The sequence below is a fragment of the Sapajus apella genome, unplaced genomic scaffold (genome assembly GCF_009761245.1).
Source record: "Sapajus apella isolate SASKATOON/1434 unplaced genomic scaffold, GSC_monkey_1.0 scaffold1, whole genome shotgun sequence".
Taxonomy (NCBI): domain Eukaryota; kingdom Metazoa; phylum Chordata; class Mammalia; order Primates; family Cebidae; genus Sapajus; species Sapajus apella.
The window spans coordinates 37,799,769-37,814,911 of record NW_022436941.1 but is presented as its reverse complement, the minus strand read 5'-3'; the positions used below and the strand labels follow the sequence as shown (position 1 = coordinate 37,814,911).

The following is a 15,143-nucleotide window of genomic DNA, read 5'->3' as shown; positions in this document are numbered from 1 at the left end:
TCTTTGGGAAAGCGATGCCCAGGCTGAGATCTGAACGATGAGATGGTATTTACCAGGTTAAACAGGGAGGGAAGAGTGAAGTTAGCAAGAAGATAACATGGGCACAGATTTGAGAGGAAATGTAGTAAGTACAAGGAAATTAAATAAACCAGTGCAGCTGGAATAGAGGGGAAAATGGAAAAATTTGAAAGACATCTTGGGGAGAAATTTAAAGTAATTGTAGACACCTAGAATTTAGACCATTAAAGAGGTAAGTAGTCTAATGTGGTTCCAACCATGTTAACCAAGAAGATGAAATGTTTATTGCACTATAAATTTCTTTGACATCTAAATGCCTAATTAATCTTTACTTGCTAATTAATGTGCTGTGCTTCTGAGGGATTGTATTCTCTCCCCAGGTCCACAAGGGGGCACGGTTTTAGAGGCAAGAACTTCCCAGCACCATATTTACCCCCTAGCATAAAAGGATCTCGAAGATCCATTTCTCTCCTTTTCTTTGTAATGTATTTGTGAAGAAATCAGTGTATTTGTTCTATAGAGTATCCTACAATTTAGGTATTGCTATTTGCATTACTAGAGTGTCATTTAACATGTTCCTCTGTCCTTTTTGTTTTTTGTACTGGTATCTAAAGACTAGATCAGATTTAGATTAGAGTTATTGGCAAGAATATTCACAGATGGTGGCATGTATTACCAGCAGAAGGTAATCTGATTGTCTCTCTTCTTGTAATGTTAATACTACCTATTAATGAGGAAATGTGAGGTTGACAATCCTTTATAAAGTCTCTTGTCAGCTTTTTACCTATTGCTTTTAGTTTCCATGAATATTCATCATTGCCTTGGTTAATTAGAAGCTGGATATGAGAAGTATTCTAATTCTTTCATTCCTTTTGAATTTGTCAGTGGAAATATATCTATACAAGAAAACTTTCCCTCATAAACTATTTGATCACCTTTAAATACACTTTATATTGCTTAATCATTTTTGTTCTATAATTGCTAGATACGGAAGTTTTCTTATAACACCTACTAATGGTCATTGGACTATGGAAACTTAATTATATATTTATGGTAATTTTAAATTGCTTAATTTTATTGTAATTACCATGATGTATGTATTTGTTAATGTGTATGTGTAAGCCTGAGAAAACGTAAGAAAATAAAGCTGATTTTAAAGCATTGTAATTTTGTTTTTGAATATTAGGAATTTTTCAAGGAGCTTTAGGGAAGAATACAATGTACTAAAATGTAGTATTTATTTTTCTAATGTAAAATTGATGTATGGCAAGTAAAAACATCTGGAAAATGGGCATTTGTAGTTTCTACAGCTATTTGGTTCATATACTAATTAACTGTATGACAAATATCCACAGGGAATTTAGAAGACAACCTTTGTAGATTTCATTCCTTTTCTTGAATTATTAATATTATCTTTGAATGGAAGTTGGAAAATTACAGTGGAATAAATTTAGTTTGATAGCCTTAAAAAGCACAAATAAAATTCTTAACGGAAAAAATGACTCAATGCTCTGGAGCTGTTTTTGTAAGATCAAATCCTTTATGAAAGGTTATTAGTCATGAAAACAAAATTCAGCAAACTAATTCAACTAACATTCACTGCATATCCAGTTCCTATGTCAGGTGGTCTTTGGGAATACAAAGAGGAATAAATCAAGGCTTCACCCCTTAAAACACAGTCCAATAGCAGGACTAGCAAAAAAGGAGCTTTGTTGTAATTGCCTAATACTGAAATAGAAATGTTTATGACATATAAAGGAAAATCAAAGAGCAGGCCAAAGAATGTTTTTATATTTGATTTTATAGTTCCTCTTAAAAGTTCAAGGCTAAGGATGCAAATCTGCTGAAATGTTTCTTTTATGAGTTAGAAGTCTAACGAAAAATGAATAGGTCCCACAATCACTGTTTAGGGAGGTAGGGAGAAGCAGAATGCCTTTGCCTTTATGGTTAAATATTTGGCTTGATCACTGAGCATAAGGACCCCATGTCTGTTGCCCCTCTCCTTTGAAAGGAAAGAAGTATAATTTTTCAGAAGGTACAATATCTTCATACTAATTTGGAACGGAGTTGACTTTCCATCTCTTATTTCTATCAAGATTATCAGGCTTGCTGAACTGGGAATTGACATTTTATCATTCTGCCTTCTTATATCTCAGTAGCTAGTTAACAGATTCAGCAGAAAATGTCTAGATGAGTATATTTAGTTAATGGTGGATGAAAAGACAAGAATTTCAAAAAGTCTGAACAGGTCAATACATTGATATGGGCCTGGTTACCCAAAGGTTATCTATTGATGAATAAACTTAGAATGCCCCAGAATCCATTGTTTGCCTACTTTACAGACATCTCCTGTTCTTTGTTGCCTAAGAGAAATCCACTTCTGTTCCAGCATTGGCCTTCCCGTTCCTGATTAGACTAAGCCAATTCTGGTCATTCCTTTTCTCTTGCTAATGATTGCTTTAGAGGTGGGCATGTGATATAATTCTGGCCTTGTGAGGTGAAGTGCTAGGGGGCCGAAGTGCTTCTAGGAAAGTGTCCTTCTGGAAAACAACCTTAAAGAAGAGACTTTTCCTCCCCTAGCCTTTGGAAATTCCATTGGCCATTGTGACCATGTCATACTCAAGCTGCTGCAACCATTTTGTGATCATGAAGGGAGAAGAATCCATGAAATAAAGGGAATGTGCTGAATATGACAAAGCTGAAAGATGGAAAGAAACCGGCTACTTGATAACGTTGTTTAGTTGCTGGATGAAATAATCATTTTTGCATTTGTTCTATTTCTGGACTTCTCATTATGTGAGGGAGTACATCCCGGTTAGTTTAAGTCATTTTAAGTTGGTCTTCCACAATTTGCCAAAATGCATTCTTAGTGATGACAAACATTTTCTTACACCTCTTACATGTGACTGAGATGCCATGTGTTTGATTTAGTATGATCTTTGTGATGTGTCCTGACAACCGTATGCACAATATACCCAAAAATGAAAAGAGCTATTCCTGCTAAACACTTTCCTTGCCCTAACAGTGCATTGCCCTTTTGCTTTCTTAAAATCATTGTACCAATTTTAAGTGTCATCGGCAATGAAATAAAAATGTAAGCATCTTTCAAGTTGAAAATTCTGCAATAGTTGCCATGAGTACATACAATTATTTGAGCTTTGCAAGATTGTTTGCATATTTTACATCCTGTCTTCAACAAGAACCCTTTCAGGCAGTGTTACACTGTGCTGATACCAGTTATAAATGTGTAACGGATAGTGAAAGTGCAAATAATACATGAATACATTAATTTACAAATTGCCCTTTGCTTATATATGCAGCAGAGTCTCACAGTTTATACACTAATCTTCAAGTAGGCAAAATTCTACTTTAAAAAATTGATATAATTTAGCTTTTTACACCAGTGACCTCTGGGTAGCAAGAAAAGAAAACCTTAAAAGTGTCAGTTAAAGGTACCTCACTTTCCTCTGGTTCAAGACAGTCATCTCAACTTTTTAGTAAGCTATACCTCCTCCTCCTCCCTTTTTTATTTGTCAGTACAGTATTTGGTTGATGAAAAGGGTGATCTCACATGAATGGCCTTGAGCAGTGGAAGAGGTCTTACATGAATGGGATTCATTGCCTCTGTTCCCTTAATTGGTGTGACTTTCAATAACTGTGATCATGAAATTAAACTTCATTTGCCCAGAGGACTTTCTTTTACTTCTTCCCTTCATTTATGTAAGTATTCCTCCATGTCGTGCTTTCTACCTTTCCCAGCTTAGCTTCAACCCCAACCACCTCCTTTAGGTCATAACAGAATACTTGCTGGGGAACCAAATACAATTTATGTGGGAGAGGAATGTGAATACGTTCAAAATACTAGTATTACAAGTATGTAATGCCTGAAAACCCAGAACTTCGCACAGAACTGTAACATTTATAAATATGCTGATATCTGTTGGATTGTTACTAGAAGTCATCCACTGTAACATTGTAATTTTTGTTCTTTTCTTACTCTTTTCTGTGAAAAGCACCCACTTTTGTTGTGTATCACTTCACTAAATCCCAGTGCATCATAGGAAATGAAAATCTGTGTGCTGAAAGGGTAAATTAGGTGTTCAGGTTCCTAGGTTTGTGTTGGTATCACTAGTGTATGGAACAGGAATAGCTTCCTGGGTTGGAAATCAGCAAGCATCCATTGAGATTCTCTACTTGGTGGCATATTCTCTGCTGGAGTCTATATAACACCAGTATTGCTTTAAATAATTTTCCTTATTTTATTTTGGGTATTTGGGATTTTTTAATTAACCCATTGACTCATCCTTTTTCTTCAGCTTTCTAAGCTCTTTGGTTTTTGTTCCTGTTTTTATTGTTTCTTTCTTGATGTTCTTTCTTTCCTGTTTTTCAATCTGCCCTAGGTCCTCTGACCATCACCAAAGGAGCTCCTGGGAAAATTTTGTGGTGACTGCTACGTATCATTGCTGCAGGAATTTCTTCAATGGGGTCAGTGTAGACGACAGCACTAGAGAGGCTGGGGGTAAATACCATAGACAGAGCATGTGGCCAGAGCTTTACATAACCTTGAGAAGAGCCTGAACCATGAGAACAGAGTACCCACAGGGTGTCAGTCCTTCAAGGGGGAGCCACAGAGAAGAACTAGGTTCTTTAAAATATTAATAAGTTAGGGATATTAACACAAAAGGTAGATGTCCAGATATTAATATTGTATTATAGACATGCCTATGAGAACACAGCTTACTTACGGACTTTGATTAGCAGCATTGTCAACTACCTACTTCTTAAAACATTCTTTTCCTTTGGCTTCCAAGGGTGTGGCTCCCTGGGTTTTCTCTGAACTCCTTGGCCACTGTTACTTGGCCAGCCAGTTCACAGCTCTGTCACTTCTCTTTCCCTTTTTTCTCTCTACTCTTACTAAACAGCCTCCTCTCCACACATTGCCCAATTACTACCCAATTTTTATGTTGCCTAAATGTACATCTTTAGGCCAAGCCTCACCTCTGAACTCCAGACCTTTGACTTAACTGCTTCTTTGACATTTACATGAGGATTTTTCAAAAGTTGCTCAAATTCAACATGTCCAGTGCCAAATTCATTATCTTCTTCAAACCTGGTAACCTGAGTTTTATGTCTCAGTGAATGACACCACCAAAGCATTTAGTTATGCAAGCCAGAAATCCAGGAGTTATTCTCGACACTGCCTCCTTATCTTCCTTCCAAATCCACTCCCAGTGATGTCTATTTTACCTTTTAAATCCAGAATCTGCTCTCTTTTCTCCTCTGCTGTCATCACCTAGAGGTGATGAGCTACTATTTTTCATAATAACTACCTGGCATCTTCACTAGCCTCATCTGGTTAATTTCCATGTCATTTTCCTACAAAAAAAAAAAAAAAAAGTCTGTGGCTTTTTGTTGCTATCAAGGAAAGCAAAACAACCACAGTTCTTAAATGGACTACAGGCCCTGTGTTGTGAGCCACATCTACATGACCAGTCCAACTTAAAACATGTTCCTCCTCCTGTGTGTACTTGCTTTTGTTTTTTCTGCCACATCAAGTTCTGTCCAACTACAGGGCCTTCGAAAATACTATTTCTTATGCTAAAACATTGCCAACCCCATCTTGACCTAGATCATTTCCCCCAAATTATTAGCTTTTGTAGCAACCTGTATTTCTTCTTAGTAGCCCTTAAAACAGTAAAACTTTAACATTTATTTTTGTGATTATTTACCTGCTAAACTAGTAGACTGTACGTTCTATGAGGGCAGAGGCCACGTATAATTTTGCTCACAGTTTTATGAATATAGAACAGTGTCTGGTTCCTGGGAATTGCTCGTTATGTCTGTCTGCTACGTGAATGAATGGATGGGTAGAAGAATGACTTTCTATGCAGCCTTCGAAAGAGATTTAAAGGTAGGCAAGTATTATGAGATGACTATGGCAAGATACGTTAGAATTAGAACAGGCCCAAAGGGGAAAAACAGAAATTGAGAAGACCACTTTGTTTTCTGATGATTTGTTATAAATTTCAAGAGAATAGAATTCAACTTCAGCAGTAAAGTAGTGGACAGACCGATTCAAGCCTAGCGCTTCGCTCCTGTGAAGCCATATCGTCTCAATATCAAATATAAGCCACTTAGTATAAATATTATGTGTTTGGGGTAGTGATTGAGGAGCCTTTCCTGTTCTGAAGTGTCCACAAATAGATTTGATAAATACAGTTCGTTTCTAATCATTTGTGTTAAAAGAGAGGAACATCAGTGTGAGTAAATGTTGGCACCAGGTTCAGAGATTGACTGATTCCATGTTCAGGGAAACTTATGAAAAGCATAAACCACTAGCCTAAGGTAGGGAAAGGTGAGTAGTGGAGATCCTCAGCACTCCCTGTTCAGAACAACACAGTTTCCTTCATGTAACTCCTCAGTCCCCATAACATGGAAGCCAAGGAAGTTTCCACCACTTTCGCCACCCTGTTGTATGATAGACAATTAATTATAGTCCATTATTAGTATGTTCCTTTTTGTTTACTCATAAGTGAAAGTATGTGAAAGCTCTAACAGCTGTTCCTTCACCAAAATATTTTTCCCTCATCGTTTGCTTATACAGATTTGTAATTCCCATAGAAGAGCACTTGCCAGGAAAGTCACTTCCATTTGAACTACTTGGCGTTGAGAATCTTCTCATCATCAGCCACAGTGTGATTATAGTTTAAAAATGCAAATGAGAGTCTGGGATGAATCAGCTGAAGGATAAAATTCATATGAAAAAGTGATGCTGTATAAAACCCTAGTTAGGCAGCATCTATAATACTGCCTTTCTTAAACTGTGAGTTTGTTGTCACCAAAAGAAGTTGATATGTGCAAAATTCAACAACTATTTATAGAGCTCCCAGTATGTGTCAGGTATTAGTCTAAATGCCTAGAAAGCCAGACAGACACTGTTACAAGATTACAGTCTAGGTTGGGAAAAATGTTGATAGGGGATGGAATTAGTATAATGGTAAGGACAAAAGTGAAGCATTTTGTAGAATCATTTGGAAATGTTTTTACATAAAATCTTCACTATGACTACTTCTTCCACAGCCTAAGAAATATAACATCTTTAAAAAATTAAATGGTAAGAAAAAGACAACTGGGAAAAGAAAACAAGGATAGACTACATATAATAGTGAGAGTTTAAGGAATTTTATCTGTTATTAAGTGTCTTAAATTCTGGCTTCAGAGAGGTGGGTTAAACTTGAGTTTTTTGCTCCAGAAAATTTTTTATGCTTTGATGTAATTTTCTTTTGCTCTAGCTTCGTTTCATACTAGGATGAGGTAGAGGGTACAAACACCACTGAGTCAGTGTGAGCCTGCAATGCATGTATTAAAAATACTTTGGGAGACAGCAATTTGATTCTGTTACCTAGTTGGATTAATTAAAAGAAAACTTTGAAAAATAATTTTCTAATTGCCTTCTTCCTCTCATAATCCAAATTCTGGCCAAAGAGGCTTGATCACTTTCCATCCTTTTCCCTTGTTGGATGGGCACAACTGCCGACGGCCTTGAGATTTCCATTAGTTTTTCCCAAAACACAAGTTATTTAAACCCTAAATGAGTAATGTAGGGCTTTAGGGATCCTTATCAGTTTGTCTGGGTTTGGTTTAACATGTGCACAATCAGGGGTTGATACAGAGACTGTTACCAACTTTCTGAGCAGCTACTCTGAGGCACAAAGTCATGACTGCCACCACAGATGGTTCCACTAGTTCTGGGTTTTTATTGCTCCTATTTGCATATATTTAAGATGTACATCATGCTGTTTTAATATTCATATACATAGTGAAATTATTCCTATTGTTAAACCAATTAATCTCTCCATCACTTTTCCTAGTTATTTTTATTTTTATTGTTTGATGTTTTGGTTACTTAATAAGTGATGACTTAGAAAAGTTACCAGAGACTATACTGTATACAATATAATATTTCTATGACTTATGGCCTATGTACAGGGAACAACCATTTTACAGACAGCCACAGAAATAAGCAAAAGGGCCATAACCAAGTAAAAGTGGGCCATGGTCTCTATTTGTATACCTCTTTCTGTCATCACATTGAACAGTCTTTAAGAAAGGCGGTCTGGGAAGATTCTGTACAATAAAAGGTTATTATCCAATCAGGATCAAATCATAGTGTTCAGCACTAGAATCTGAATGGTACCTTTGGTTTCCCCAAACAAAAATTACTGGTTTTATGTGAACAATTTTCATGTATAATAATATACAGAGATTTTGTTTGTCTCATAATAATTTAAATAAGCAGTTGATTTTATTAACTTCCTTTTTCATGGAAACCACTACATTTCTGTCTCACAAACAACTAAATCAAAATAAAGAATGCTATGAGAGAACTCTTGGTTAAAAATGGGTAGTAATAGGATATTATAGGAGTGTTATAGTAATAAAGGCTTTTTTATTTCTAGCACACTATCTTCGTTTGTCAGAAAAATGTGGCTTTCCTGGATAGTTCCCAGCAGCATCAGTAAAGAGGCATCAGCAATATCATATCCCTCTTGATTTAGATTCGGCTGATGTGCCAAAACAGATAGCACTGAGCAACATGGCTATGTAAATTCATATCATTTCTCCCTTTTTCTGTCTCTGAGCCTCATGTTAGCAGTGTGAATCTGCAGTATTTTACCGACAGTCCCCTGACACCAAGCTCAGATACAGTATTCTTCCCACAGAGAGAAAAGGAGGATTCATGATGATGATAAATAGAAAATTGTGAAGGGTTGTGCTGGTAGTTTGGGTTGAATTATAGAAGCATCCTTTCTAGGACAGTGTTCATAGGAAAAGACTATTACAATGGGCAATAAGATGCTGTCTTTGTCTCTTCAGAATGTGTTACAGAGAAACATTGATCTGAGTTATGTATATGTTCTCAAATAACTTTGCAGGAACAAAATAGTGACAAAATTAAATAGCTATGGCTCTAATCTAGTTCATTGCAGTTTGTCAACAGGCTTTTATGAAATCTTCTCAGGTGCTATTGAAAATTTAGGGTACTTGGACTAAAACTTCCTGTTAAATTTTATGTTACTTAGATTCCCTTATTTCTCCCATTAATCAAGTTAGCAACTAAAATTGTGTCTAAGAACTGACAACCTTTTTTTAGAGAGGTTTGAAAAATAACTTCTTAACAGCTATCTTTCTATAGTGGAAAGAGAAGTGCTTTAGTGACCTGGTTACAAATCCCATTTCACCAATTTCTAGATTGTTTTTTAACTGCAGACAAATTACTTACCATCATTAGCTTCAGTTTCTCATGTTTAAAATGATGCCACTAATACCTACCAAATAATGTTGTCATGGAAAATAACTATGATGGAAACTTCTAATTGTGTAGGATACTTGTCTCCTGCAGAGGGTCTCCTTCCTCCCCTCCCCTCGCCTCCCCTCCTCTCTGCGCCTTTTCCCCCACCTCTCTTTTTCTTCAACTGGCTTTAACAACTTAGGAAAGAAATAGTGGAAATCCAAACACATTTTCATCGTTAAATAACATAAAATAATATAAGCCAAAAAATACAAATTGATAGAAGAAAAGCATTTTCAAAGTATTCTCATTTTAAATTGGGTGGCTGATGGTAAAAACAATGATTATAGTATGGATCTGATAACTCTAAGTATAAATAAGTTTTCTTTATTCTCTGTATTATATGTAACCATCATTGTGCTTAATTGTTTTTAATTAAGAGAACCACTTGCTGAATTTGATGTATCTATTTATGCCTATAACTTCCCTATTCCAAAAACAACTTGAGATGACTTACAATAAAATCAAAGATAGAGTAATATCAAAACCTATTAGTCCAAATTAAAAAGAACTTCTGTTTCCTTTGCATTTCATCATAACCTTTTGATCCTTTTTTATTGTAAATATATGTTTAGCTGCTTTAAATTTACTTTTGTTTTTGTATTTGCTTTTAAGTCATTCTTTGTCATATTGCTTGGAATGATCTTTAATACATTAGTATAATGCACAGAGTGCCCGTGTTCAGATCCCAGCTCCTGCACTTATTGGTATCCAAGGTAAATAAGCCAACACCAGTTAAAATGGTAAGGATAGATTTTATTCAGTAGTAGCTATTGCAATAGGAAAGTGGGTCCAGTGTGAAATGAATTTAACTTTGCCGAAACAAAAGGGAGGAAACCTTTTAGAAGCTGGGGTGTGCTGAGGGAAAGGCACTGAAGGATGTCAAAGGGAGCTGGTCCGTGTGCCTGGGCCATCTGGGTTTGTTATTTGTGAGGAGGAACAAACTTATTATATCTTTATGATAGGAGGCAGTGGCGTCGATTAGAACATGGTACCCAGTGGACTGAGAGCTGTGCAGTTATTTCCCTGAATGTGAGAAGACATGTCTGGGTGGTGGAAGATTTACATTTCAAAGGAGCAGAGAAAGGATTTATAGTTAAAAGCTTTCTAAAGTAACTACTCTAAGAGTTCAGAGGCTTATGCTTGTTACCAGGTTTTGGCTAGAACAAATAATAAAATCTCCTGGATACATTCAACTTTCTCTGGTAGGCATCTTAAAGGGTGGTAGGATCACATGAGGGGTGCAGCTGTGAGCTGTCAGAAACTATGTTAATGTGTTTGTTCCTATCTCTTAATGTGTGTGTGTGTGTGTGCGTGTATGTATTGCAGGGAGAGGGTGGATAAAATCAGCACACTTCCTTATTGGCAAAATAAAGAGAATCTAAATTATAAAGACTTGAAACAAAGCTAAAATGAGAAACAATGGTATATATAAAGGTAGCAATTAAGACTGAATCACATTTTAGTATTTTTTTAAATTTTAAGATGTTTGTTTGATGTGTATTTGAACCTCCTGTTTCTTAACACAAAAGTAGAAACATAAGCACAAAATTCACAATTTTTTGGTGCTAATCATTAGGTTTAGAGGTACCAAATGATTTCTGTCCATGTTAGTGGAGTCTGATTATTCCAGCTCTGTGCAGTAATAATCCAGGAAGCATGAATTATTAAATGAGCGCAATCTGTATGTGTTTTGGGCATATTATCAACCATAGCACATACTTTACTGTGTATGGATTTTCATTAAAGAAGTGGAGTACACTGAATCTCATTCTCCTTAAGTTGTCATTTTTATCACTAAAAATTCTTGATGTTAAAACATTTGATAGTGAAAAAATGACCATTTAGACGAGACCAATAACTAGAAAAGAAATAATAGCTTGAGCTAACGTTGATTTCTTCAACGTATTATATAAAAATCTTAAGGTAAGAGAGAACAACCAAAAATAATATGCTTTAAGACCAACTTTTATTCATCGTACTTCTCTAATATTTGAGACATTTGTAATGTGATTCAGTAAATTAAATATTTAATTTTTCAAAAAGCAAAGAAGGTCAAAGCTAACTTCTACCATTTTGAAATCAAATGCATTAAATTGTTCTACTCTTTTTATAAAAGCATTTAAAATGTTGCCTTTTAACTGTGACAGTATTAGAAATATCATTCATGATGATTGGTTTTATAAATAGGATCTAAAGTTGTTTAGGAAAGAGTCTTAGACAAACTTTTAGGGTATCTATGTTCTGGACTTAGCCCCTCCACTCACCTGGCACTCAAACCTCAGCAGGAAACCTACCCACACTGAGTACTTTTTTCAGTCATAGAGGCCGTGCTTTTAATAGTTATTATTTCTTCCTTACCAGCAACAGTTTAATTTGGATTTTTTTATCTTTTTTTTAATAGTCTGATACATACTTCTGCATGTCAGTGCGATTGCCAGTGGATGAGGAAGCCTTCGTGAGTAAGTATTAATTGGATTGGGGGAGCAGCAGTTGAATGGAGGGCAGCTATTTCAAATCGGTGAAAGGTTCTCTTTGAGGGTTATGAGCATATTAATCTTTTACTGTCAGTTTCTAAAATGCATTTATCATGCCTAATGCAGAAACAAACTAGAAAGAGCCACTGAGAGGCAAGATTACAAACTGTATCTGGAGAGATTCATGCGTAGTAGTAGTTAAGGAGTTGCATGTAGATGTCGATGACTGCCAATACTGTGTGGTCCCATTTGTATAGTATTGGCTTTCTGTCTGTGGCAGGATGCTTAATTCCACTCCACTAAACAGACGGTTTATTTACCTGCTGGTTCATGCTATAAATCGACTGCACTTAGAATCAACATTGGTGAATATAAGATTTTACCTGTCAGGTAGATGGATAGAAAGGAAGGGAAGGAGAGAGGGAGGGAGGGAGGAAGGGATGAGAAGGGAAAGGAGAGCCAGAAAAGAAAAGAAGTGGAAGAAAGAACATTTATCTTGTTCATATTCTATAATAAGAGAACACTTAAGTGACAGTTCCTTCCCCAACTGAGCCTTTAAATCAGAGAGGAAAAGTGACAAAGCACCATCTGTTTCCATCTAGGTTGTTTCAGTTTAAACATCCCTTATAACAGACATTTAACTGTTTAGGGAAGAGCTGTGATTGGCAAATTATTTATATATTTGGCTTTTCTCTACTTCATGTTTAAACATTTGAGATGTGATTTTGGAAAGTGATGGTAGTGGTACTTCGGTCCCCTGAAACTGATCTTCAAGTGGGATGTCTGAAATGGCTATTATGTAAATTGTGAAATGTGTACAGTAGCCTTGGGGCAGTCTGAGGATGAATTTTCATGAGGTGTTTCCCACAGGAATGGACGTTATAGACCTGCAAAGCCAGAGCAATGTGCATTCTTTATTCACACACATTGGTGGCAATCACAACAGAAAATACAAACTTTAATAACACTCTCAACAAAATTTGCGGCATAGTTAATTCCTAAGAATGAAAGACCATACGAAGTTGAACATTGATGACATTGTATAATATTTGGATATTACCAAGAAAAAGTTAGGGAGCAAAGTGCTCCCATATCCTGAATTGAGTATCTTTAAAGAAAAAACAATGTAAGTTTCTAACTGCAGTGCTTGAGTAACACTAAATATTATTCAGGATATCAATTCATCATTAAAGCCCGAGCCAGAAAACTTTCCTTAATTTCATATCCACATACTTGGCTACCTAGGAGAAAATAATATTTATTCACAAAAGAAATTCTACATGAATTTATTTTTCCTAATTTATATTTTCTTTGTCCAAGTTCTGGGGTTGTTTTGAGCCCTGTTTTCACCCGAGCTTTGAAGAGAAGGCCACCCTGCACACCTGTGTGAATATGGCAGTCATGTGTTACAGCACTATTACACGTCTCACATGAATAGGTTTGTTTCTGGAGATTGGTGGTAGTACATGGTTTTAGAACTAGTGACTGTAAGGACTATAAATATATATCCTGTGTATTATTGCTCTCCTAATATAAATGTGTTTATGTTCACATAATTTAAAATGAAAAAATACAAATGAGTATATTCAGTCAAGTAAAATATTCACAGGAAACACATAAAGGTCTATATGAGAACCAGAATGGTAAATATTTTCATACTTTCCTAAGCACTTTTCTTCTATGATTAAACTATTCCAAGTACAGAGGTCCTTAAAAGGTCTTCTAAGATTAAGAACTATTTTCAGTATTTCTTTCTTTCTTTATTACTTGGAGGATTGCATGAATACTGAAACTTTCTGTTCCCTGTTCACAACGAGTTGTGAGCCCTTTAATGAACTGTGCCCATGTGGTTCGTGGTTACTGTTGTTTACATAATTCAGCAACCACAAAGTTTAAGTCTAGAAAAATAAGAACTGGAAAATGGAAAACTAGAGACAATTAGCAAATAATCATTTATATAAAAAGATAAGTAAAGGAAATTCTTCATGTATTATCACATTAATTCTTAAGACAACCCTGTAGATAGTCTCATTTCATAGCTTGAGAAACAGAGACAGGAACATTTGTATCTGTGATTTAATCGGGTGCTAAGACACTACTTTGTATGGAATTCTCATTTATGTAATCACTAGACTATTACTATCATCACTACCTGCTATTGTTTACTAAGGGCCTGCCAGATACTATAAGATACTGAAACTTAAATATATTTAAGCCAATTTTCAGGAGAAGAAACAGAAGTTCAGAGAGGTTAAGGAATCTGCTTAAGCTTTTTACTAGTTATGTATTAACCTGGTTGTACTTCAGATTTGGGTGTGGGAATAGTGATACAAAGGAAGAAATGAACAAAGTTATCAAGTGCTTAGCTGGAGCTAAAATATAGCAAGAGCAGCACCGTTCTTTCTTCCTCACATCAAATACAGTTATTATTTCATTCCTTTACCTTCACTCCGTACCGTGTACACTCTGGCCAGTTTTGCCAAAGGAAAAATAAACCTCAAGCCATCTTACAAAATAAATAACAAATACACATGAAGATTTAAAGATTTGTAGAAGGAAAGGGGCTTGGATATATAGTTATATGTTGGGAGAGTGAGCATACATAGCTTTTCCAGAGTCCCAGAGTGAAAGTTTTGCCTGTAAGGTAACCAAGGCTTTTCCATTCTAAGGGATTCTGATGGCATAGAGAATGAAGCTACAGCCATTTTGTGATTGTCCCAAATTCCAGATCTCAAAATGCTTTATCCTGACATTAGACACGGTTGTAAGTGAAGGGCTGTAAAAACCCATAATACTTTGTTTGTTCTTTTCTGTTTTTAATTATTTTTTATTTTTCATAGTCATTCTGTTTGTTTATTCTTTCCTTAAGACACTTAATGATTTTATACCTTCTGTTTTCATTATCTGTGCCTCTTTAAATTTTTGTATCCCAGCAGGATATGGCACAGACTCATAAATGCTTGCTGAACACAAGGGAACACTAAAAAAGGCTTTTGTGGCCAGGCACGGTGGATCACACCTGGAATCCTAGCACCCTGGGAGGCCGGGACAGGTGGATCACACGGTCAGGAGACTGAGACCATCCTGGCCAACATGGTGATACCCCATCTCTATTGAAAATAGAAAAATTAGCCAGGCATGGTGCACACACCTGTAATCCCCGCTACTCGGGAGGCTGAGGCACAAGAATCGCTTGAATCTGGGAGATAGAGGTTGTAGTGAGCCGAGATCACGTCATTCCACTCCAGTCTGGTGACAGAGCAAGACTCTGTCTCAAAAAAAAAAAAAAAAAAAAA

At 36.0% G+C, this 15,143-nt stretch overlaps 1 protein-coding gene across 11 annotated transcripts in view; it reads left to right on the top strand.

Moving 5' to 3' along the window:
- Positions 1-15,143, top strand: part of PAM (peptidylglycine alpha-amidating monooxygenase) — a 290,725-nt gene that overhangs the window by 143,238 nt on the left and 132,344 nt on the right. For all 11 annotated transcript variants that reach the window (XM_032275516.1, XM_032275511.1, XM_032275502.1 and 8 more), the window contains exon 4: positions 11,775-11,832. In XM_032275516.1, coding sequence (XP_032131407.1) covers positions 11,775-11,832 — 58 coding nt within the window. The remainder of the gene's footprint in view (positions 1-11,774; positions 11,833-15,143) is intronic.